Source organism: Rhincodon typus, chromosome 35, assembly GCF_021869965.1.
Source record: "Rhincodon typus isolate 14 chromosome 35, sRhiTyp1.1, whole genome shotgun sequence".
Lineage (NCBI taxonomy): Eukaryota > Metazoa > Chordata > Chondrichthyes > Orectolobiformes > Rhincodontidae > Rhincodon > Rhincodon typus.
The window spans coordinates 19,465,209-19,490,210 of NC_063366.1; the positions used below are offsets into that span (position 1 = coordinate 19,465,209).

The window sequence follows — 25,002 nt, forward strand, 5'->3', positions numbered from 1 at the left end:
CTGTGAATTCTGTGGTAAGTAGCTTACCTCCCATCTCCCAGTGCATTATCAACAAGGCACAAGTCAAGAGTGCATTGGAGTTACTCTCCACTTTCCTGGATACGTGTAACTCCAACAATACCCAAGAAGCTCAGCACAGTCTGGGACAAAACAGTCGACTTGACTGGCACTGTACCCACCAGTTTTCAAAGTGCACTCGTTTCATCTTTGATGCATAGTGGCAGCAGTGTGTACAAGATGCACTGTAGAAATTCACGTGGCTCCTTTGACAGCCCTTTCCACACCAGTGATTCCACCACTTAGAAGGACAAGGATAGCAGACACCACCTACGTATTTCCTTCCGAACTACAAACTATCACAACTAGGAACTACATTGCTGGTCCATTTATTCACCGTCGCCGGATCAAAATCTTGAATTTGTATTGTAGGTAACCCTACACTTCAACGGCTTAAGTAGTTCAAGAAGGTAGCTCACCATTTCCTTCTCATGGGCAATTAGAAATGGATGAAAACTGCTGGCTCAGCCAGCAATACATTATTCTGCAAAATAATAAATTTTTGAAAACTACCAGCAGGGAGCATTATTCGAAATTTGACTCAGAAATACTTACCCTTCTCAAAGTCAATGCTTTCCTCAAATTCTCCCTTTGACTTAATTGTATCTAAACTTGGCTCATCCATGCCCCCTACAAAGGGAGGAGATGGATTGGAGAGAAAGAGGAAAAAAGAGAAAAAAAGAAGAGTGAATTAATTTTATACACAGAATTTACAGCACAGAAAACAGGTCATTTCTTTCAACAGATCGATGTTAGTATTTTCATGCCCTGTACACAATCCTCCCATTTTCCAGAATAACCTTCCATTTCTTTCTCCTTCATGTTCTTAACAAGAATTTTGATTTGATTTATTATTGTCATATGTACCGAGATACAGTGAAAACTATTTCTTCGCCGGCTATCCAGACAAATCATACCTTATAAGAGTACATCCGGAAAACAGAACAGAATGCAGAATATACTGTTACAGGTACAGAGAAGGTGAAGAGAAAGATCAACTTTAACATACAAGAGGTCTGTTTATATGTCTGATAACAGCAGGGAAGAAGCTGATCTTGAATCAATTGGTATGTGTTCTCAAACATTTTCAAAAATTTTTTTACCCTAATGGAAGAGGGTGGGAGAGTACAGTTGGGGTGGGAGGGGTCTTTGATAATGTTAGCTGCTTTCCTGAGGCAGCAGAAAGTATAGACAGAGTCAATGGAAGGAAGGCTGGTTTTCGTGATTGACTGGGCAGTGTTCACAACTCTAATTTCTTAAGGTCTAGGGCAGAGCAGTTGCCATACCAAGCTGTGATACAAATGGATACGATGCTTTCTACGGTGCATCTAGAAAAATTAGAATCATTGAAAGAGTCATTGTGGACATGCCAAATTTCCTTAGCCTTCTGAGTAAGTAGAGGCATTGGTGTGCTCTCTTGACTGTAGCTTTGACTTGGATGGATCAGGACATATTGTTGGTGATATTTACTCCTAGGGCTTGAAACTCTCTACTATCTCTACCTCAGCATCTTTGATACAAACAGGGGCATGTTCTCCACTCCACTTCCTGAAGTCAATGACAAGCTCTTTTGTTTTGCTGACATTGAAGGAGAGATTGTTGTCTTTACACCATGCCCCTAAACTCTCTCTTTCCTGTACTCTGTCTCGTTGTTGTTCGAGATCCAACTCCTTAAGTGTATCCATGCTGCTCACTTCAATTATGCCGTGCTAGCCAGCTCCAGTTTCACAACCTTCTAGGTACAACATAGAACATAGAACAGTACAGCACAGTACAGTACAGGCCCTTCTGCCCACAATGTTATCCTACTAAGATCAGTCTAACCCGCATACCCTACATTTTACTATCCTCCATGTGCCTATCCAAGAGTCACTTAAAAGTCTCTAAAGTATCTGACTCCACTACCACTGCCAGCAGGGCATTCCACACACCCATCACTCGCTATGTGAAAGAACCTGCCTCTGACATCTCCCCTATACCTTTCTCCAATCACCTTAAAATTATGCCCCCTCGTAATAGTCATTTCCGCCCTGGGTAAAAGTCTCTGACTATCCACTCTATCCATGCCTGTCGTCACCTTGTACACCTCTATCAAGTCACCTCTCATCCTTCTTTGCTCCAATGAAAAAAGCCCTAGCTCCCTCAACCTTTCCTCATAAAACCTGCCCTCCAGTCCAGACAGCATCCTGGTAAATCTCCTCTGCACCCTCTCTAAAGCTTCCACATCTTTCCTATAATGAGGTGACCAGAACTGAACACAATATTCCAAGTGTGGTCTAACCAGAGTTTTATAGACCTGTAGCATAACCTCATGGCTCTTCAACGCAATTCCCCCGCCAATGAAAGCCAACACACCATATGCCTTCTTTACAACCCTGTCAACTTGGGTAGCAACTTTGAGGGATCTATGGACATGGACCCCAGATCCCTCTATTCCTCCACACTGCTGGGAATCTTGCCATTAACCCTGTATTCTGCACTCAAATTTGACCTTCCAAAATGAATCACTTCACACTTTTCTGGGTTGAATTCCATCTGCCCCTTCTTTGCCCAGCTCTCCATCCTGTCAATGCCCCGTTGCAACCTACAACAGCCCTCCACGCGGTCCACAACTCCACTAACCTTCGTGTCATCGGCAAACTTACTAACCCACCCTTCCACTTCCTCATCCAAGTCATTTATAAAGATCACAAAGAGCAGAGGTCCCAGAATAAATCCCTGTGGAACTCCACTGGTGACAGAGCTCCAGGCTGAATGCTTTCCATCTACTACCACCCTCTGTCTTCTATTGGACAGACAGTTTTGTATCCAGACAGCCAGCTATCCCTGAATCCCATGCCTCCTTACTTTCTGAATGAGCCTATCATGTGGGACCTCATCAACCTCAGGAGGTTTCTCAGTGACTGTCTGAGATTACGGCCGTCTCTTCTGAACCCCCTCCAGGTGTAAAAACCCAGCTCCCTTTCAATATTCTTTTCTGGAGACATTTAGCGATCTGTCATGGGTATCAAGTAGACGAGTTCTTTTCAGGTCCCCAGGCATCTCTTGGGTAATCTTCACCTTGATTAGGCATAGGAGTAGCAGTGTGTGCTATACCTCAGAAAGCTTAGATTTACCAGAAGGCTGCCAGATATGGAAGGTTTAAGTCATGAAGAAAGGTTGGGGCTTTTTTCACTGGAGCATAGGAGGTTGCGACGCGACCTTGAAGAAATTTATAAAATAATGAGGGGTATAATGGTAGTTGTCTTTTCCCTAGGATGGGGGATTTTTTTTTTTTAAGGCGAGAGGAGAAAAATGTAAAAAAGACAGGAGGTGCAGTTTTTTTTTTTTTTAGGAACACAGAGGGTGATTATCGTGTGGAATGAACTTCCTGAGGAAATGGTGGATGTGGATACAATTACAACATTTAAAAGAAATTTGATAGGTACACAAATAGGAAACATTCAGAGGGATATGGGCCAGGGGTAGGCAGGTGGGACTAGTTAAGTTTGGGATTATGTTCTGCATGGACTGGTTGGATTGAAGGGTCTGTTTTTGTGCTGTATGACTCTATAAATACTTCACACATGTTCCAAAAAGAGCGTGAACTGATTAGAGAACATGAACATGCATGAAGTAGTGTTATAATGGGGATCAGACTGGTGAAAGTCGGTGGGGGAAGAACTGTCTTTGATTGGACAATGTCGCCACAAGCATCAGTATAACAATGGGGAAGCCAAGAACAGTACCTGGCCAAAATGGGTAATTGGTGGAACTGCCTCTTACAGATTGTGACGGAGGGCCAGGTGGTCGCTGCAGAGAAAGGGAGTTCTTTATCGACAATCCCATATCATCCAGTAGTACCTGTCAGGAAAGACAACAAGCAAAGAACTTTCATTTGATAACACTTTTCAACATTGTGTACCCCATCCTGGGCACATAACTATTGACGAAAATTTACTTTATTGATCCTTCATTGTCACGCTACACTTTCAGTGGGAATAGAAGCAAAGAATGATAGAGCACAGAAATCAGGCCATTCAGCCCTTAAGTCTGCAACAGCTCATTTGAAGTCTCATCCAGTCAGTCCCACTGTTGTGGGAAATATTCTTTCCTTTTGCCACCTCTGGTTCTTTGGCCAATCATCTTAAGTCAATACCTTCATTATCCTTCAGGCACTGGAGACAGTTTGTATTCATTACAGCCTTTTGTGATGTTAATCACCTCCTTCAAATCCTCCCTGCCTCTGGTTTTTTTATCCTTTCATGAGATGTGGGTGTCGCCAGCAAGGCCTGCATTTGTTGCCTGTCCCAAATCCCCCTCTAGGGCAATTAAGTGTCAATCATTTTGAGAGATAGTTATTTTTCAATACTTTTGACCTGATCAAGGAAGTAAAGAATTATTTTTTTGTTCAATAATGGTCAGTAAAATGCTGTAGATTTTATGTGCATGCAATCATTTGCTCTTAGGTCAAATATACAAATACTGGAACTTGCATTTATGGCCCAAGCTAACAAAAGTTATATCAGATTTTAAACAACCTGAGGGTTTCAGGACAGCTTAAATTGGTTTATACAGTCATAGAGCTGAACAGCATGGAAAAAGACCCTTCAGTCCAAAATTATCCATGCTGACCAGCTATCCGTAATTAATCTAGTCCCAATTGCCAGCATCTGGCCCTCAAAACCCTTCCTATTCATGTATTCATCCAGATGCCTTTTAAATGTTAAATTTGCACCAGTTGCCCCTTAGGTCCCTTTTAAATCTTTCCCCTCTCACCTTAACCTGTAGCCCCTAGTTTTGGACTCTGCTACCCTGGGGAAAAGACTGTGGCCATTCACGCTATTTATGCTCCTCATGATTTTATCAACTTCTATAAAGGTTTTGTAACTTAAAAGTATACAACAGACCTACATGTGCCAGTGCTGAATGTTATTTTGAGCTTAATGTATTTTGCTATATCTTGCAGTGGCATTTTTCCCCCTCAATTGTTACCATGCTTTAGTATCATGATAATGTCTGGCTCTAAATGGTGCAACTCCCATTTCTTTTGGAGAAGAAAAGAAAGCAACGGTCTTTTGAAACAACAAGGTGCAGGACTGGATGAACACAGCAGGCCAAGCAGCATCATAGGAGCAGAGAGGCTGACGTTTCGGGCCTAGACCCTTCCTCAGAAAAGGGGGAGGGCAAGGGGGCTCTGAAATAAATAGGGAGAGAGTGGGAGGCGGATAGAAGATGGATAGAGGAGAGGATGGGTGGAGAGGAGAGTTGCAGTGGGAGAGAGATCCCCTGAGGTTTGTCCGGAGGGAGGAGGGTAACTTCTTCAGACTAGGCATCCTTGGAAGAGGCTTCGCAGTGGGGTTAAAATTGAATCAGAGATAGTAGGAACTGCAGATGCTGGTGAATCCGAGACAACAAGGTGCAGGGCGTGCCTTGTTGTCTCGGATTCACCAGCATCTGCAGTTCCAACGGTCTTTTGAAAGTGACTTTCATTATCTTGTTTCAGGCATTGAGTTGGATGATTTGCCAGATCTAGAATGGCCTACTCTTGGTCATCTGTCCCCATCAACAGGGATTGTGGAGTCACATGGTTCTTTCAACCAAACAATATTAAGAGGTTTGGAATTTTTCAGAACACTTATTTATCAGTTGGAATATTTGGGATGACATTAATCGCTACCTACACTCAAGCAGACACAAATTACTCTAGAAGTGCCTTGTTACTTTGGTCGCATTCTGTAATGTTAGGAAACTAAGAGGTGCAAGCCGTCAAAAAAGATAACCCAATGAGCGACCAATATCTAAGAGTACAAGTCGGGGTGGGTGATTGTTTATTAGGAAGTGTTATCAGTATTTTGATCATCACTTTTAAAAGAAACCTATCTGGAATTGGGCACGTAAGACCTAGCCGATCAGAGACCGTGTTTTCAAGCATGGGCAAGCCAATCAAAGGTTAGGATGCCTCTAACAGACAGAGTGAAGTAGCAGTGAGCAAGAATTAACAACCATAATTCTTTGGAGCCCAAGTCAAAGTAAGCAAACCAAGAACAGAAGAAAAACCTCAGGCAAGAGAACAAGGGATATGTATCCAACCAGCCAGAAATTTCAAACTCATTTTCTGTTTTGAATTGACTAAAGCTACCACATTTTATCGAGTATCATTCTTCAAGCTAAAGCATGATACATTCTGAGAAACTTACAAAAACATACCCGTACCGAAATTGGTCTTGAAACAAATCAGGACTAATAGACGTTTAGGTTGGCTCTATCAACTTATGTCTATAATTGGAACTGACTAAAGTTGTACCATTAAACTGAAAATAAATCCCCAAGTCTTGCAACATCGCTCCTCTGCCTCTACAGTTGCATGTATGGACAACAGAACTTTCTGTATAAGAACATCAGATTTCCTTCTCTAAAAGGACAGTTGTGAATTAGAATTGTTTTGACAACGATCGACGATAGCTGATCACCATTACTGAGACTACCTTTCCATGCCAGGACTATTAAAATTAATTTCCACCAGGTTCCAGGTGCGGTTTGAAAGCTCAACACTGAAGCTCTAGCCCAGGCCTCTAGACTACTAACCCAATAGCATAACCACAAGGCCACTGTCTCCCCGTTCTTTAATGAGCAATCAGCCCAAATTGAGGCAGTTATCAATGCATCCTCCAAATTATAAACAATGACAAACTGATAGGCAACAGCTACAGGAATAGGTACAGACCCTGGTCATTGTTCTGGAAGAAGTGTTACACCTGATTTTGCTTGTTTCCTCAGATGTAAGGATTAGGCCCAAGACTTGTGCATAGGGGAGGTATTCCCCTGACAACTCCTCTTCACCACTCCCACCCCACCCAATATCCTGGTCACATCTCCGCCCCGTACCTCTTTATAGCCCAGCAACTCGCCCGTGGTCTGGTTCCTCTCCACTTTCAGCGTTGAATGAACAGGGGTGATATCGACGTGATACAGAGAATCCACGCATACCTCTCTTGGCCAGACCCTTCAGCGCAAACAGGAAGACAAAATGTTTCAGATTGAAGAGTTGGAAAGACAGAGATGAAGTATAATTGAAAAGTATACATCCCACTCTGAGGCAGAGAAGTTACGTTAAACTTGCATCAAACCGTGGTTTGACTGCAGTCACAATACTTCAGAGTTCTGGGCTCTGTGCTACAAAAGAGATAGAGGAGCACTTTATACAGCATCATAGCAAGGCTATAGCCAGACTATGAGCAGGATAGGCACTAGATAAGAACAAGTGGTGACCATATACGTACTTAATGAGCAGTGGTTTGACAGAGCAATAAGACTATGTCTCCACTTGTGGCCAGAGACCAGAACAAGGGGCTGTATAAGATAGCCTCTAATAAATTCCATAAAGAATTCAGGGAAAACTTGTTTATCTAGAGAATGGTGAGGATGTGGAACTTGCTACCACATTCAAGGTTGAGGTTGAGATGAATAGTTTAGATTACTACTTATTCACCAAATCAACATTGATCATCATATACATTAATACACAAGAGTCCTGCTGTTTGCAGACAAAGAACTTGCACATACGGTGTGTTTATTGCAACTAAACAAAATAGACAACAGTTGTTCTCTGGCTCATTCCTCAAGGCAATGCCTTGACCAGAGTCACTTGTAAACCAAGCAGCAAATTCTTCTCATACAGTATAAAATTGCTGATTGTGACCGCGTAGTCTCGGAAAAATTCACTTCATTAATCTTTCATTGTCATGCTGGAGGTCAGTTTGAACTGAGTCTTGGCTGGAATTAGAAGCCTTTATTTCTTAAATGTTATTTGTCTTCCCTTCAGAGAGGGCGAGACACACATCTGGATGCTTGCAGACTCTTTGGAGGTCTGAGAACTTCCCTGCTCTCTTTTCTCAGCTCTGTGACAAAACTACAAGTTAAAATCAATCCAAACGCTGTTGCTGGGCAGTATATTTTCCCTAAACCCAAAACCAAAGGAACCTGTGCCAGTTATTCTCACAAAAGTATCAAATCCAGTTTCAGCAGAAGTTATGTGCTCTCCTGTAACCAATAAAGTGAACAACACAGTACAACTCTTGCTTTCAATAGTTGGAAAAAGTTCTTTCCCTGCAACATATCAATCCAAATTTTCATTTTCTCACTTTAAAGTATGTTTCCTTCTTACAATAGCCAGTAAATAGGATTTAGGATTAGGATTAAGATTAAGCCATGTGGCTCTTCCACTCTACTTCTTCATTGAATTGTTTCAAAGCTTTCATATGGTCACAACCCCATTTCCTTGACTGCCACCCTTGACAAAATTAACATACTGATCTTCAAAAACATAATTAAGTCTGCCTTGAAAATTTTCAACAACACAGCTTCACTAACTTCTGAGGGTGAGAATTTCACTGACAATCCTCAGAAAACAAATTCGCCTCCATCTTAAAAGGGAAATCTCTAACCCGTAAATTGTGTCCCCTAATTCCCCAAGTAGTAATACCCTCCCAGCACCTTAACAAATTTCCCCTTGGATCACATATTTCAATAGCTTCACCAATGTACAAGACTAGCATGACACCTTTCCTGCACTGGAGAAGACCCTTATCTCAGGGATGAGTTGAGTGAATTGCTTTCAACAGAATTATAATTTCATTTTTTCCTGAGTAACGAGACCAAAACCGTACACAACACTCCAGAGGTGGCCTCATCAATGCCCTGCACAACTGAATTAAAACTTCCAGATTCAATGTTCTGATATCCAATTCCCCTTGCAATAAATGCCAATGCAAGACGACAAAGGAACTTACTTCTGGGAGTTTTCAAAATGATGGAGGGGCAGCAACGACGGGTCAGACAGAAAGCGTTGCTCTGCCTCAGTGATGAGGTCCAAGGCGAATGGTGGTAGGCCATGTGGAAGCTGGTTATGAAGCAGAACAAAATCAGCAAGTGGCAGGTCAGTTTCCCTGGATGCTCCCAGCATTCAGGCTCCACGTGTCACAACCACAGAATGCAATCCCAAAACATCTGAAAAATCCTGGAATTCCAGGGCATCAGAAACAGAACATGGCCAATTCCAACATTGATTATCAAGGTCACTGGTTCACAATGGCAGAATTCTCCCTTCACATCAGGCAAACTGCTTTTGCTGTGTAGTCACCTGATGGTCAAGTAAACATTACAGTATATAGAAAACTCCAACAAATATTAAATAACCAATGACTCAATTTGTGGTTGTGCTGGTTGAAGGTGAATTGTGGACAAGATATTCCTTCCCAGATACTGTCATTGAATTTTCACAGCTACTGGAGGGCGCGCGAGAGCGAGAGCGCAAGAGCGGCAGTGCCCCTAACTACAGAAGCGGAGGGACAGGGTCACTACCTTATGGGGGAAGGGGATGAGGGGCAGGAGCACTACCATGCAAAGATGGGCCTAGAGGAGGATCTCAACCAATAGTGCAGGGATGAGAGCATAGGGAGAGGTCCCATGCCTACAAGGGTTAGGGGATATCCCTAGGACGGTCTGGGAACTGCTGGAGAGAAAAGGGTTATAGTGTTAACCATGCTTTTGGGGGAGGAGTTCAGCAGGGCAAGGACTCCTACCCACAAAAGGGACGATGAAGGGGCAAGGGGAAAAGAAAGGCTCATTCCATAGCCAAAGAAAGAAAGACTTGTTTGTATTACACTGTCCCCGACCACCAGATGTCAGTGTCTTACAGAAAATGAAGTACTTTCTGAAGTGTTCTTGGTGTGTATGGTACAAAAACAGGACAGCTAATTTAAGCGTAGAGGGCTCCCTCACCCGCAATATGATAATGACCAGATAATCTGATTTTTATATGACATTGACCTGGGACAACTTCCTAGCACTTCTTCAAAATACCCTGGGATCTTTTACTTCAACCGAAGCAGACAGAGCAGGGGCAGGGATGGCGGTCTCGATTTAATATCCCACCGAAAAATTGGCAGTGCAGCTCTCCCTCAGTACTGCACTGGAAGGTCAACCTAGACTTATGTACTCAAGCCCTATGATGGGACTTGAACCGCCTTATTTGATCAGTGCATTGAGTATAGAAGTTGGGAGCTGTACAGGACTTTGGTTAGGCCACTTTTGGAATACGGTGTGCAATCCTGGTCTCCATTATAGGAAGGATGTTGTTAAACTTGAAAGGGCTCAGAAACCCTTTCCAAAGACATTGCCGAGATTGGAAGGTTTGAATTATAGGGTGAGGCTGAATAGGCTGGGGCTATTTTCCCTGGAACATCAGAGGCTGAATGGCGTCCTTATAGAGCTTTATAAGATCATGAGGGGCATGTATAGGGTGAATAGCCAAGGTCTCTTTCCCAGGGTAGGGGAGTCCAAAACTAGAGGGCATAGGTTAAAGGTGAGAGGGGAAAGATTTAAAACGAGACCTAAGGGGCAACTCTTTCACATAGAGGGTAGTGTATATATAGAATTAGCTGCTGCAGGAAATGGAGGAGGCTGGGTCAAGTACAACACTTAAAAAGCATCTGAATAGAAAGGGCTTAGAGGGATATGAGCCAAATGCTAGCAACTGGTGCTAGATTAATTTGGGATATCTGGTCAGCACGGAGAAGTTGGACTGAATGGTCCGTTTCCATGCTGTACAGCTCTGACTCTAATTTTGAGAGTCAGAGGTGAGAATGGAGGGAGGACAGAGGGTAGGGATGTGGGAGTGGGAATCTTCCTTATCCATGGAAGGAGGGAGATGGCATCCCACTCTACCCCCAACCTTTGCAGGGGGATGAGCACAATCACATATTACACTGTGCTGCACTACAAACAGCCACTGACACTCGGCATTGTTCAACTGGGAAATCACTGCTTTTCTCACAGCTCAAGATGCTAGTCGCAGTTCCTGTTTGTGTATGTACTTCATTTAGCAAGTGAAAGGCCACTCCCATCTGCTGCAGTCAAACTGTTTTGGTAAATGGATGTGCAAGTTCACCCATGGGCTATATTACCAAGGGAGAGGAGTACAAATACTCACTGTCGCTAAGGGAAAGATGTACCCGTTCTTTTTCGCAGGCTCTGTAATCAACTCAAACTTCCCAGAGCAGCCCACTTCCAAGATGGACAACGGAAGGTCATCAGGATGCTTTGGAGGCACTTCTACAGAACATACATGAAAAACAACAATTAGGAGTGGTGTTTACAGTTATGAAGGGCTTTGGTTAATTCTTTCCAGTGCCAGCAGAGTTAGTAACCAGAGGCGATAGATTTAAGGTGACTTGAAAAATCAGAAGGAAGCTCAGATTCTTTTCTTTAAGACAGTGAGTGGTGATCTGAAATGCACTGAAAAACTTTCAGGGCTATGGTGGTAGAACTGAAATAGGAGGAACTAATGATCTGCTTCTTCAAAGGGCCAGTGCCTAACCCTAACCCTAACCCTAACCCTATCGTATGCGAGACAGTCTGAACTGCCTCCTTGTGTTTCAGAAGACCCAACAGGGATTTGGTGAAAAGAAACAAAGTTACCTACATACTCAAGGACGCTCGTGATAGCTGTAGGAGGTCAGAGGAAGGCTCAGTTGCAGTCCGACTGTATTGCTTCTCCCAGTGACAAGAGTTAAGCACTCAATAGCTCCCATGCTCTCCAACCATTCAAGTGAATCTCTTCCTCCCCCCACATCAGTCTTCCACAGAGTCTAGCCTGCCCTGCCAGGCCAATCATTCCACTTCCAGCCTAACATCACAATCAGAAGACACAAAGTCAGGCATTGTCCCATCGAGAAGAACAAGAACACCCAAGGGCCACGAACTATGGTATCAGCAGAATCACACAACCGGTCTCCAAATCAAAATCAAAATACATCTGCCAAAGAAAAATCAGACTGCATTTATATTGCAGCTTTTACAGCCTCCAGACATCCCAAAGCATTCGATGACTGATGAAGTACTTCTGAAATGTAGTCACTGTTGCTATGTAAAACACAGTAGCCAATTGGCACAGCAAGCTCCCACAATAGCAATGTGGTAACCTGTATTTTAGTAATACTGGTTGACAGGTAAATATCCGTCAGGGAGAATTCTTCTACTCTTTAAAATAACGTTGTGGGATTTTTTTTACATTTAGCCAACTAGGCAGTGGGTAGAGACTTGGTTTAACATCTCATCTAAAATACAATTCCACCTACAGTGCAGCACATGCTGAGTATAGAACAGGAGTACCAGCCTGGATTACAAGCATAAGAGAGAAGCAAACAGCCTTTTGCGTTGGATGCGAGAGAGCATCTAACTCTGCTAACAGGACATGTAGCAGCTTAAGAAGTCAGTTCACCATCATCTTCATCTCCAGGGTGATTAGGAATGGGCAAAAAAATGCTGGCCTGGCCAGCAACTCCCACATTCCATGAACAAAAACAAATAAAAACCTGGTCAGCTGGTGAGACCTCTTCTAGAGTACTGCATCTAGTTTTGGCCTCCCTGCTATAGGAAGGATATTATTAAGCTGGACAGCGTTCAGAAGAGATTTACCAGGATGATGCCGGGTATGGAAGGTTTTAAAGAAGGCTGGATGGGCTGGGACTTTTTTCTCTGGAGTGTAAGAGATAGAGAGACGAACTTATGGAAGTTTATAAAATAATGAGTGGTGCAGATAGAGTTACTGGTAATTGTCCTTTCTCCAGAACAGGGAATTACAAGACTAAGGGGCATATTTTTGAGGACAGAGATTTAAAAAAAGACACAAGGGGCAATTTATCTTTTAAAAACACAGAGGAACACACGTGGAATGAATTTGGGAATAATTACAACATTTAAAAGATATTTAGATAAGTATACAGATAGGAAATGTTTGGAGGGATATGGGCCAGCAGCAAGCAGGTGGGACTAGTCTAATTTGGGATTATGTTCGACATGGACTGGTTGGACGTGCTTTACGACTTTATGGCTACGACTCTAACTACTGCCACAAAAAAAGTTTATGATCCACAGAGCAAGCACAGATGCCCAAAGGAACTCAGTATTCAGCCAGGAATCCGGCTGGCACTGTCCTCTTTAATCAAACAGTGTCCCAGCAGCCATAAGCCACCAGCCTCTTCATTCAGCACAGCCAGTCCTCATCGACTCTGCAATAGAGGCCAATTAGTCAGCACTGCTCACAGACATGCATACTGAAAAAAAAGTCAAGGTACTCTTGTGGTGCAGACGTAGTGTCCCTACCTCTGGACCATGACACCAAGGTACAAGGCCCACCTGCTCCAGAGTTGTATCATAACATTTCTGAATGGGTTGACTAGAAGACATCTTCAAAACCATATCCACTCACTGCAAAAATTGCAGTTTAATCCTGAATTGGCAGCTTTGTGTCACTTGGTATTTATTAAGCTCTCCTTGTGAGTTGCACCATTTCATAGAAGAATGCAAAGGTATAAAAGAGATTACAGAAAAGACTCACAGGAATGTTTTGGCAGTGTGGTATTTTAGAGAAACCCCACACTATTTTCCTTGATGAACTGAGAGATTTGATAGAGGTGTTCCAAATCATTAAGAGACCAGACAGAGTAGACAGGAAGAAAGCATTGCCATTGGTGGAAGTAGAGAAATTTGAAGGGTGGGGGAAGAACACTTTTTCCACACAGCAAGCAGTTAGTATTTGGTATGCACCGTCTGAGCCTGTGGTGGAGGCAGCTTCAATCAAGGCATTAAAAACGAAAAAAAATATATAGCACGACTACAGGGAAAAAGATAGGTTGCTGCTCTTCCAGAGTGCCACCATAGACACAACTAGTCAAACGGCCTCCTCCTGTGCCATAACCGTTCTATAGGTCTGTGCATTGTGTCAGGAGCCTTTCCATAAGAGCCTATCCCACACAAGACTTACTAAGGGAACTCCAATGAGAATTAGAAATTGTCCTGTGAGGATGCAGACAAAATCCCGAACTGAATTACACATTTGTCTTTGCTCTCCAGCGTTACAATAACTAACCGATGGCAGGAAAAGCCGACAACAAATCTGCTGAGACAGTCTTCCCCAAAGCTCTTTGAAACTGTGCATGAAGACAATAAAAACTCTTATGTGCTCAATATGCCAACTCTTACCAATTCTTTCCTGCTCCATCTCCACTTGGCAACAGCCGAGACCTCTGACCTTTAGCCCGGCAGCACAACACAAATGACCTTTGTCCACACCCCTTCAGCACGAACGTCGCAAACATTCGTGTCACGGCTTTTCAGTGGCGACGATTTATGTTATTTATGTCGTTTGTAAAAAGATGGGGAAGACGCAGACTTTTCTAGGTATTCTCTGCCACTAACAAAGATGGCGGACGTGCTTCCTCCCTTTGGGGCCGTGCTGATGGATAACTGCCGTCACTAACAAAGATGGCCGACGAGGTTCCCCTGAAATGTAATTATCAGCATTCGACACTAACAAAGATGGTCGACGACGGGTTTTTCTGCCAGTCTTTTCAATGGTGATCGGGTATTTTGACGTGACCTGCCACTATCAAAGATGGCAGCACGCACCGAGGGTGCAACCATGGCATCCCTGGAAGGCTCTAATTTATGTCCCCTCCCTTTTGACACAAAATAAAAATAGAAAATAGCTTTTATAGAAATACTGGAGCGATTCAGGGGGAGATAAATTCTTTATTTATAGAAATTTATTTCAAATAGATGGCAAAGCTACAGAAAACGGGGGAACGTTCTTTGACGTCATCGAAACGTGACGTCACTGGCGCGCGCCGTTGTTTTCATTTTTGTCCCTTTTTGGCGCAACGTTGGATAGAGGAGAAGATTGTCGGGATTATTGCATTAAATCGGAGAATTGTTGGGCGAAAGAGGGAATAATGACTCTGTTCCCGTCCGCCCTCAGTGAGGAGGAAGAAGCTTTGCAGAAGAAATATGCCAAACTCAAAAAGAAGGTGAGTGGAGGCCCGGTGATTTTCATGGCAATAATTATCTTATAATTAATTATCCTGCAGGTCCAGTGATCACTATGGCAACTGTGCAGGCCAGAGGGATAATTATTATCTCGTTTAATTATTCTGCAGATTCAGTGATCACCATGGGAACAGTCCAGGCCAGGGGCACAATTATCGACTCGTATTTACTTATCCTGTAGGTCCAGTGATCACCATGGCAATGGTGCAGGCCCAGGGGGATAGTTATTTTCTTCTAGTTACTTACACTCTAGGTCCAATGATCAACATGGCATTAGTCCAGATCGGAGAGGGAAGGATTGTATTGACCTGTCCTGGGTTGCTAACCGTCCAGGACTATCTTGGACTCCCTTTGAATTATTAGATTAGTCTCTCAGTTGCTGTTGCAAGCAAAAATCTACTATCCATACAACATATTGTCTATTTGTTTTCTTTGCAACCTTTTCCTTCACATTGTATGAATGAGATGAAATTCATGGTGGTGGGGAATTGACTGGGAAGGCCATTAGAAGGTGAGAATGTCATGTATAATCAAATCTTCAAGATTAAGTACAACTAGAGTTTGACAACACTGTAATTGGCTGTGAAATGCGTTGGGATATGATGAGGTTGGGAATGGTGCCATAGAAGTACAAATCTTATATCAAGCCATAGTGGATTGTATGGATGGATGGAGGGAGTGAATTGCCTTTGCATTTCCCTACCAAAAACGAATGATTTCTTTGTTTCCTTAAATGTTACTGAAATGGAATCAGTTATGACATCTGGCTCTGATTGTTCCAGAGCTGAGTTCTTTCTGACTGTGTGATTTTCCTTGCAGAAAAAGGCATTGATGGCTTTGAAGAAACAGAGTTCAGCAGCTCAGACCAACCAGGGTGGAATTAAACGATGTGAGTATACCAGTGTGCTGGAGCAATTTCCTTGGTTGATATCGTGAGGATGGGTGAGGGGAGGTGGCATGTTGCAGTTAGCTCTAGGTTAGAGAGGGAAGTATTAACCTAATAGGCATTCTGTGCTATGATGCCCAGATGTGGCCATCCAATAAGGCTAGCATCTGGCTTAGTGCATTGCCCACTGTGGTTAATCATCTGCCCTGCTGACTCTCTGGGCTAGGGTTTAATGGTCCCTTTGTCAATATGCTGGTGCTGCTGTACTTATTTACTGTACCTCTCTCAGCAATCCTTCATGTGAGTGACTTTTTAATAATGAGGGAAAAGCTGTAAGGCTTTGACTTTTTTACATCCAGTCAAAGTTGTTGATCTAATGTTGACAGAAGCTTTCTGATTCGCCAACTTCCCTCACTATGTTCAGTTTAAATGAGATGTTTTCATTTTACAGACTAGCGCAATGACAGATTGACAAAGGGAGATAATTAAGGCCAAGTGTAATCTACAGGTGAAATGGGATTGAGACTAATTCAAATAAAGAGTTTATAATTCAGGTTGCCATGATGTGGAGGTGCCAGTGTTGGACTGGGTGGACAAAGTCAGAAATCACACGACACCAGGTTATAGTCCAACAGGTTTATTTGAAATGACAAGCTTTCGGAGTGCTGCTCCTTCGTCAGGTGAAGTGACTTTCCCTGATGAAAGTGCAATGTTCCAAAAGCTTGTGATTTCAAATAAAACTGCTGGACTGTAACCTGGCATTGTGTAACTTCTGACAAAATTCATGTTCTTCTGTTTTTTAAAAATACTTGTAAATATATATTAAAAAGTATTCTTTGCTAATGAGGGAGAAATGTTTCGAAGTATTTTGTTTTCCATTCACCAGCACAAATGCAAGAATGCAAAATTTCAAATTATTTCAATGTATAATATAGGAGAAAATGGTGTTATTTCATTGGCAAACAACTCTATTTGGCCAAGGTGTTGCCTTGAAAAAAGCAACAAAAGGCTGGTTTGTATAAAGGGAACATTTGTGACATATATGTGGATCTATCACAGACAGATTCAAGAGAACTTATAATGGGGAATAGAGAAAAACAGATAAGCTAAATGATTACTTTATCTTTGATTCCACTGAGGAAGATGCAAGAGATCTTATTAGAATCCAGAGTTAGAGGTCTGAGTGACTGGGGGGAATGAGGACTAAAGGAAATTTATAATAGCGTGAGGGTTTGCTGGAGAAATTAATGGTCCTGAATGTTGACAAGTCCCTGGGACTTGATAGTTTGCATCCCAGAGTGCTGAGAAAGATGGCTGTAGAGGTAGTCACTGCATTGGTAATCATTTTCCAAAATTCTGTAGATTCTGAGATGATTCCTCCTAGCAAATGTCACCCCACTATTTAAGAAAGGAGCGAAAGAGAAAACAGAAAACTACTGACCTGTTAATATTACATCAGCACTAGAAAAATACTAGAATCTATTATTTAGGGTGTGATAAATGAACACTTGGGTATTACTGATCTGATTGGGCATAATAGGCATGGATTTGTGAATGGGAAATCATATTTTAAAAACTTCTTGGAACTTATAGCCTTATATCTCTTTTGTGCAGCTCTTTCTGATCAACCCATCATTGACACTGCTACAGCAACAGAGCAGGCAAAGATGCTGGTGAAATCTGGAGCTATCAGTGCTATCAAGGCAGAAAACAAGAACTCTGGTTTTAAACGGTCCCGAACATTGGAAGGGAAACTAAAGGTGAGGAGAAAAGACTGGTCTTCTAATAGTAATCCCCCCTCTTCCTTACTGGCATAACTAATCAGCTGTTTGTGAGGCACAATGTCTGTCACTGTGGTGATAATAGCCAGTTCTTGTGCTCTTGCATTAGATATTTTAATCCACTTTAGCCTCAAGAACAGTCCTGAGAAGGTATCGTCACTGTCTCCGTTGAGGATTGGTTTCCCAAACAGAATTCCCTGATAGAGACCCACTAATGAAGGCCAGTTTCCCTCATGGGGCCCTGGGTCCAATTCGCTTTCACTTGCACCAAATAGATGGCTGGACGCTTCCCTCTCTGATGTAACATTTGCCCCGCGAATGGGGCCTTTGCCCAGCTAGGAAGCAGAGCATGCCTTTACCTGTTTAGCATGTAGACCATTGTAGCATGCCAATGGTTTGAATAGCTAACATCTGCCATTGCATTGAAGCCTATTGAATGTGCCCCATTCAACAACCTGGTTTCGTTGAAGGCTGACTCCTTGTGGGAGTCGCAGTAATTATGTGTTTTTGACACTGGTGATCCCGTTTGTAACTGTGTGCTGTAGAGAATACAGATGGTGAAACCAGTTGTGGGCTGTAGCAAAGCAAGTACAGTAAAAAATATGTTGCTCAGTTTACTGGGTTGCTGATTCACTCTGACCTGTCACCCAGAACTGCTTTGATATCTACAAATATTTGGGGACAGGCAGAAGGACATTAGGCCCAACAAGTTCATCCCTACCCTCCAGCTTCTCGTTATGTCACTGTACTCTATTTCGTTAGAGGCTAATTCAATTATTTCTCAGCTATTTTTAAGGTTCGCTTTACAGCTACTGGCGCCCAGAGCTCTCTGGGTGAACGTGTTCGACCTGATCCCCCAGCTTATCCCTGAATTCCTGACTTTTACTCGTGCATCCTTGGTCACAGGATAGTTCCCCACAGTGAACAATTTACCTGGATACTTCTGATGAAGGCAGTCGCAGTTATCTTAATCCTTCCTCTTAACTCAATCTCTGTCTATGGACCATAGACTGCTGCAGCAATCCTTTTGTTTCTCTTGCTGGCTGCAGATTGTGACTGAGTGGAAGGAGTCTGAGCTGCTGCTGGAGTGTTTGACGCTCGGGGAGGCGATGGCCCAGTGGTATTATCACTGGACAGTTAATCCTGAGACCCTGACAATGATCTGGGGACCTGTGTTTGAATCCTGCTGGGGTAGATGGTAGAATTTGAATTCAATTTAAAAAAAATCTGGAATTAAGAGTCTAATGATGACCATGGATCCATTGTCGATTGTCAGAAAAACCCATGTGGTTCACTAATGTCCTTTAAGGAAGGAAACTGGTCTAATGAAAATATCTAATGTAGGACCACAAGAACTGGCTGTTTTCACTGTGCCTCACAAACAACTGATTAGTTATGCCAGTAAGAATGAGGGGGGTACTATAAGAGGACCAGTCCTTATCTGGTCTGGCCTACCTCTGACTCCAGACCCACAGCAACGTGGTTGACTCTTATCTGCCCAATGGGCAATAGATGCTGCCTAGCCAGCGACACCCACATTCTATGAATGAATACAGAAAAGAAAAATACCCTAGGACTGAATGAAATGGCAAAATCCTCAGCACATCTGTCTGACTGACTAACTCAAGCTGCTTTATCTCTGCAGGATCCTGAGAAGGGGCCAACCCCTTCATTCCAGCCTTTTCAACGGAGCGTCTCTGCTGATGATGACAACTTGGAGGTCAGTTCATAATCGAGCGTCTTGTTACTGCAGGTGTTTAATTAGGGGGATGTAGTGGTTAGAAGCAGGTATATTGTACCCTCTGGGACCTGGGGTTAATGACAGCGAATGATAATAGATGTTTAAACATGCCCTGCCTGGACAGTATTCAAGTGAATAAATTGCTTGCACCTTATAAAACCTGTCTATTTCTCATTCGGTGAAATCATTAGGCTGAAAGTGATTAGGATTACATAAAGGACCTGCTCCAGTAGATTACTGAGCCATCAGCAGACACTAAAATCAACTTACATATGATTTGATAGAGATATGTCATCTCAGATTATACCCTCACACTTCCATAGGGAGTTCAAAGAAATGAACATCTGACCCAGAAGCCATGATGTTACTGACTGATCTGACCTTTCTCCACACATGTTCATATGAAAGAGAGAGTTTCCATAAGCCTATTCTCCTCTCCTATTTGCTGAAATGGAATGCTGTCACCTCGCTTGGAAGAAGGCAGCTCCAACAACTCTCAAAAAGCTTGGCACAAACCAGGACATAGCAACCCATTTGATCAACACCACATACAACTTAAACATTTACCCCTACACCACCAAAACACTGGGATAGAAATGGGTACTATCCACGAGATGCTGTGCAGCCAATCACTGAGCCTCCTTTACAGCACCTTTCAAACCCGTGACCATTACAAGCTAAAAGGGAAAAGGCATTAGATACATGAGAAAATCACCATCTAAAAGTTCTCCACACATCATCTTTATTTGGAACTGTGTCACTGTTCCTCCGCTGTCATTGGGTTAAAATCCTGGAATTCCCATCCTACCAGCACTTTGGGGTGCATCTACGCATATGGGCTGCAGCGATTCATGAAGAAAGCTCACAACCGTCTTCTCAAGGGCAATTAGGAATGGAAGTAAATGTTAATTTGCTGTGAATAAATAATTAATAACAAAATACTTAATTGCAAATGGGATAATGTAAACAATTATAGCTTCCCTCAGTATTGGGAATGAATTTACTGAACCACCTTATTGCTTGAAAGACAGTGCCCTTGTCCGACTGTTCACATTCAAAGCATCAGACTTATTTTCAGCAAAGAAAAGAGAACATAGAACATAAGAACATAAGAACTAGGAGCAGGAGTAGGCCGTCTGGCCCTTCGAGCCTGCTCCGCCATTCAATAAGATCATGGCTGATCCTTTCGTGGACTCAGATCCATTTACCCGCGTTCTCACCGTATCCCTTAATTCCTTTATTGTTCAAAAAAAATCTACCTTTTTTTTAAAAACATTTACTGAAGTAGTGTCAACTACTTCACTGGGCAAGGAATTCCATAGATTAACAACCCTCTGGGTGAAGAAATTCCTTCTCAGTTCAGTCCTAAATCTGCTCCCTCTAATCTTGAGGCTATGCCCTCTTGTCCTAGCTTCACCTGCCAGTGGAAACATCCTCTCTACTTCTATCTTATCTATTCCCTTCATAATTTTATATGTTTCTATAAGATCCCCCCTCAATCTTCTGAATTCCAACGAATATAATCCCAATCTACTCAGTCTCTCCTCATAAGCCAACCCCCTCAACTCCGGAATCAACCTAGTGAACCTCCTTTGCATCCCCTCCAGTGCCAGTACATCCTTTCTCAAGTAAGGAGACCAAAACTGCACACAGCACTCCAGGTGTGGCCTCACCAGCACCTTGTACAGCTGCAACATAACCTCTCTGCTTTTTATTTCAATCCCTTTAGCAATGAAGGACAAAATTCCATTTGCCTTCCTAATTACTTGTTGTACCTGCAGACCTACCTTCTGTGATTCATGCACAAGGACACCCAGGTCCCTCTGCATAGCAGCATGCTGCAACTTTTTACCATTCAAGTAATAATCCTTTTTACTATTACTCCTACCAAAATGTATGACTTCACATTTATTTACATTGTATTCCATCTGCCAGACCTTTGCCCACTCACTCAATGTATCTATGTTCCTCTGCAAAGTTTCACAGTCCTCTGCACACTTTGTTTTGCCACTCATCTTAGTGTCATCTGCAAACTTTGACACCCTACACGTGGTCCCCAACTCCAAATCATCTATATAAATTGTAAATAATTGCGGTCCCAACACCGATCCCTGAGGCACACCACTAGTCACTGACTGCCAGCTAGAATAGCACTCATTTATCCCCACTCTTTGCTTCCTGTTAGTCAACCAATCCTCTATCCATGCTAATACTTTACCCTTAATGCCATGCATCCTTATCTTATGCAATAGCCATTTGTGCGGCACCTTGTCAAAGGCCTTTTGGAAGTCTAGGTACACCACATCCACTGGGTTCCCATTGTCCACCTCGCTCGTAATGTCTTCATAGAATTCCAAAAGATTTGTCAAGCATGACCTGCCCTTCATGAACCCATGCTGCATCTGCCCAACGGGACAATTTCTATCAAGATGCCTTGCTATTTCTTCCTTGATAATAGACTGAAGCATCTTCCCCACTACAGAGGTTAAGCTAACCGGTCTATAATTCCCCATCTTTTGTTTACTTCCCTTTTTAAACAGTGGCGTCACATTTGCTGTTTTCCAATCTGCTGGGACTGCCCCAGAGTCCAGCGAATTTTGGAAAATTACCGCCAGTGCACTTGCTATTTCTCCTGCCATCTCTTTTAGTACGCTGGGATGCATTCCATCAGGGCCAGGAGACTTATCAATCCTTAGCTCCATTAGCTTGCCCAACACTACCTCTTCCGTAATTATGATTGTTTCCAGGTCCTCACCTACCTTCGTCTCTTTGTCAATTACTGGCATGTTATTAGTGTCCTCCACTGTGAAGACCGATACAAAATACCTGTCCAATGCCTCGGCCATTCCATCATATCCCATAACTAAATTCCCCTTCTCATGCTCTAAAGGGCCAACGTTTACTTTAGCCACTCTTTTTCGTTTTATATATTTATAGAAACTTTTCCTATCTGTCTTTATATTCTGTGCTAGTTTTTTCCTCATGTTCTATCTTACTTTTCCTTATAGCTCTTTTTGTGGATTATACATCCCTTGGTATAATTATTAGCAATCATAACGTGTACACATACATGAATAGCTTCAATTATGACGTGTAAATTTTTTGGAAGTTTAGTTTAGTAATTGCTCGGCTGAGGATCTGATGAATTCAAATATGTGAAGGATCTTGGAAATCATTCTGTCTCGCTATCTTTCTATCTTACTCACTTACTCTTCCACACACATGCACATGCAGGCACTTACCAGCCAACACTGGATCTATATTCTCAAGACTTTAGAAGATCGAGTGATAGACTCATTTGAAGCATACAAAATTATTTCAAAAACTGACTGATTTGATGAAAATTGACATTTCCTGTATCATTGGGGGAGTAGGTGGAATCTAGAACATGGAATAAGAGAGAGGCAATTTAGCATTCAGTGAACAGGAATTCTTCATTCTGAGAGTGGTGAATGTTTGGAATTCTCTACCCAATACAGCTGTGTCAAAAAACTCGATCATTGAGAAATCAAATTGTATGAGGATGATATGAGAAGATGCATTGAGGTAGAAAATCAGCCGTGATCTAATCGAACGGCAAAGCAAGAACAAAGGATTAAATGACCGACTCCTGCTTCTGTTTTCTGTGTTTCTGGTCAGAATAATAAGCAATTTCTGCTGTCAACGATACAGTTGGAGAGATGTTTGGTGAGAGGCATGTTTGTTTACCTCTGATACCTGGCCTCCAAGAAGAACCATCATTAGATTTTGATTTTTCATCTCTCCTTGCCATGACCTAGTGAATTTGGCAGGGATGGAAACTTGCTCAATGACTATGAATCTTCCCACCATTATCAATTTCCCAGTGGGAAAATATGAAAGTAAAAAAATGTGGAGTGGTGTGGGTGGAGCATTCCAGCTAACTTAAAATGGAAGTAGTCTGGCCTCTGCTATTTTTCTAATCATTTGTCCCGATGGCTGTTGCTCAAGTAGCTGTGTGCCAGCTCTGTTGCACGTGCTGATGAGGGAAGCTGGTGTCCCAATGGTAATGCCCATGATTTCTCAACTGCATAGGCCTATCCAGACTTTCCAGCATGAATAAATCAGGTCCTGCAAATATAACCTAGACAAACAGGAGGCTGGAGGAACACAGCAAGCTAGGCAGCATCTGGAGGAAAGGAGAACTCAACGTTTCAGGTACTACCCTTCTCCAGTCCTGAAGAAGGGTAATACTTGAAACATTGACTTCTGCTTTTCTCCAGATGCTGCCTGGCTAGCTGTGTTCTCCCAGCCTCCTGTTTGTCTACCTTGGATTCCAGCATCCAGTTTTTTTATCAGAGATAGTAGGAACTGCAGATGCTGGAGAATCCGAGACAACAAGGTGCAGGGCTGGATGAACACAGCAGGCCAAGCAGCATCATAGGAGCAGAGAGGCTGTTGACGTTTCGGGCCTAGACCCTTCATCAGAAAAGGGGGAGGGGAAGGGGGTTTTGAAATAAATAGGGAGAGAGTGGGAGGCGGATAGAAGAGGGATAGAGGAGAGGATAGGTGGAGAGGAAACAAACAGGTCGAAGAGGCGGGGATGGAGCCAGTAAAGGTGAGTGTAGGTAGGGAGTTAGGAAGGGGATAGGTCAGTCCAGGGAGGACGGACAGGTCAAGGGGGCGGGATGAGGTTGGTCGGTAGGAGATGGAGGTGCGGCTTGAGGTGGGAGGAGGGGATAGGTGGGAGGAAGAACAGGTTAGGGAGGCAGGGACGAGCTGGACTGGTTTTGGGATGCGGTAGGGGGACGGGAGATTTTGAAACTTGTGAAATCCACATTGATACCATTGGGCTGCAGGGTTCCCAAGCGGAATATGAGTTGCTGTTCCTGCAACCTTCGGGTGGCATCGTTGTGGCACTGCAGGAGGCCCAGGATGGACATGTCGTCTGAGGAATGGGAGGGGGAGTTGAAATGGTTCGCGACTGGGAGGTGCAGTTGTTTGTTGCGAACCGAGCGTAGGTGTTCTGCAAAGCGGTCCCCGAGTCTCCGCTTGGTTTCCCCGATGTAGACGAAGCCACACCGGGTACAGCGGATGCAGTATACCACATTGGCAGATGTGCAGGTGAACATCTGCTTGATGTGGAAAGTCTTCTTGGGGCCTGGGATGGGGGTGAGGGAGGAGGTATGGGGGCAGGTGCCTCTCTGCTCCTATGATGCTGCTTGGCCTGCTGTGTTCATCCAGCCCTGCACCTTGTTGTCTCCAGTTTTTTTATGTCCGTGCATGTATTTCACTGCAGGGCTGAAGTTGATCCTCACGTGAACAAATGTAAGTACTGCTTCTACCTCCTCTACATCTACGCTCTCCAAATCTTGCAAGATTTTCCCATTTTCCAAAGATTCTCCGCTCCAGAGTGTCCAACCCAAAGAGAGATGACTGGATTAGTCACTGATTATTTATTTATTTACAGGTTGCCCTGTTTGATGGTCTTTTACTGTCATAGCAATATGTTGTGTTTTCCTTTGCTGTGTTCCACTGCTGATCGGTGCATCTTGATCTCCTAGGTCTGTAAGCGTCCACAGAGGAAGAGTCTTTATGAAAGGTACTTGTTTTTTTTTCCATCATCGAATTATTTAATCATCTGAGTTGCTGGTCACTAAAGCTTTACCCTTTACCTATTAATGACTGACAAACAAATGTCTCTTCTGCTC

At 43.1% G+C, this 25,002-nt stretch overlaps 2 protein-coding genes across 2 annotated transcripts in view; one reads left to right on the forward strand and one right to left on the reverse strand.

The window, feature by feature from the left end:
- skiv2l (SKI2 homolog, superkiller viralicidic activity 2-like) overlaps window positions 1–14,495 on the reverse strand; it is a 45,665-nt gene extending 31,170 nt beyond the window's left edge. Inside the window, exons 1-6 of the mRNA XM_020518327.2 lie at window positions 14,083–14,495; window positions 11,030–11,151; window positions 8,829–8,938; window positions 6,925–7,042; window positions 3,786–3,900; window positions 613–687 (exon numbers count right to left, since the gene is read on the reverse strand). Of these exons, the coding sequence (XP_020373916.1) occupies window positions 613–687; window positions 3,786–3,900; window positions 6,925–7,042; window positions 8,829–8,938; window positions 11,030–11,151; window positions 14,083–14,101 (559 nt within the window). The 5' untranslated portion in view covers window positions 14,102–14,495. The remainder of the gene's footprint in view (window positions 1–612; window positions 688–3,785; window positions 3,901–6,924; window positions 7,043–8,828; window positions 8,939–11,029; window positions 11,152–14,082) is intronic.
- Window positions 14,496–14,717: 222 nt separating this feature from the next.
- Window positions 14,718–25,002, forward strand: part of nelfe (negative elongation factor complex member E) — a 28,667-nt gene continuing 18,382 nt past the window's right edge. Inside the window, exons 1-5 of the mRNA XM_020518329.2 lie at window positions 14,718–14,906; window positions 15,745–15,814; window positions 17,426–17,571; window positions 19,238–19,312; window positions 24,856–24,893. Of these exons, the coding sequence (XP_020373918.2) occupies window positions 14,832–14,906; window positions 15,745–15,814; window positions 17,426–17,571; window positions 19,238–19,312; window positions 24,856–24,893 (404 nt within the window). The 5' untranslated portion in view covers window positions 14,718–14,831. The remainder of the gene's footprint in view (window positions 14,907–15,744; window positions 15,815–17,425; window positions 17,572–19,237; window positions 19,313–24,855; window positions 24,894–25,002) is intronic.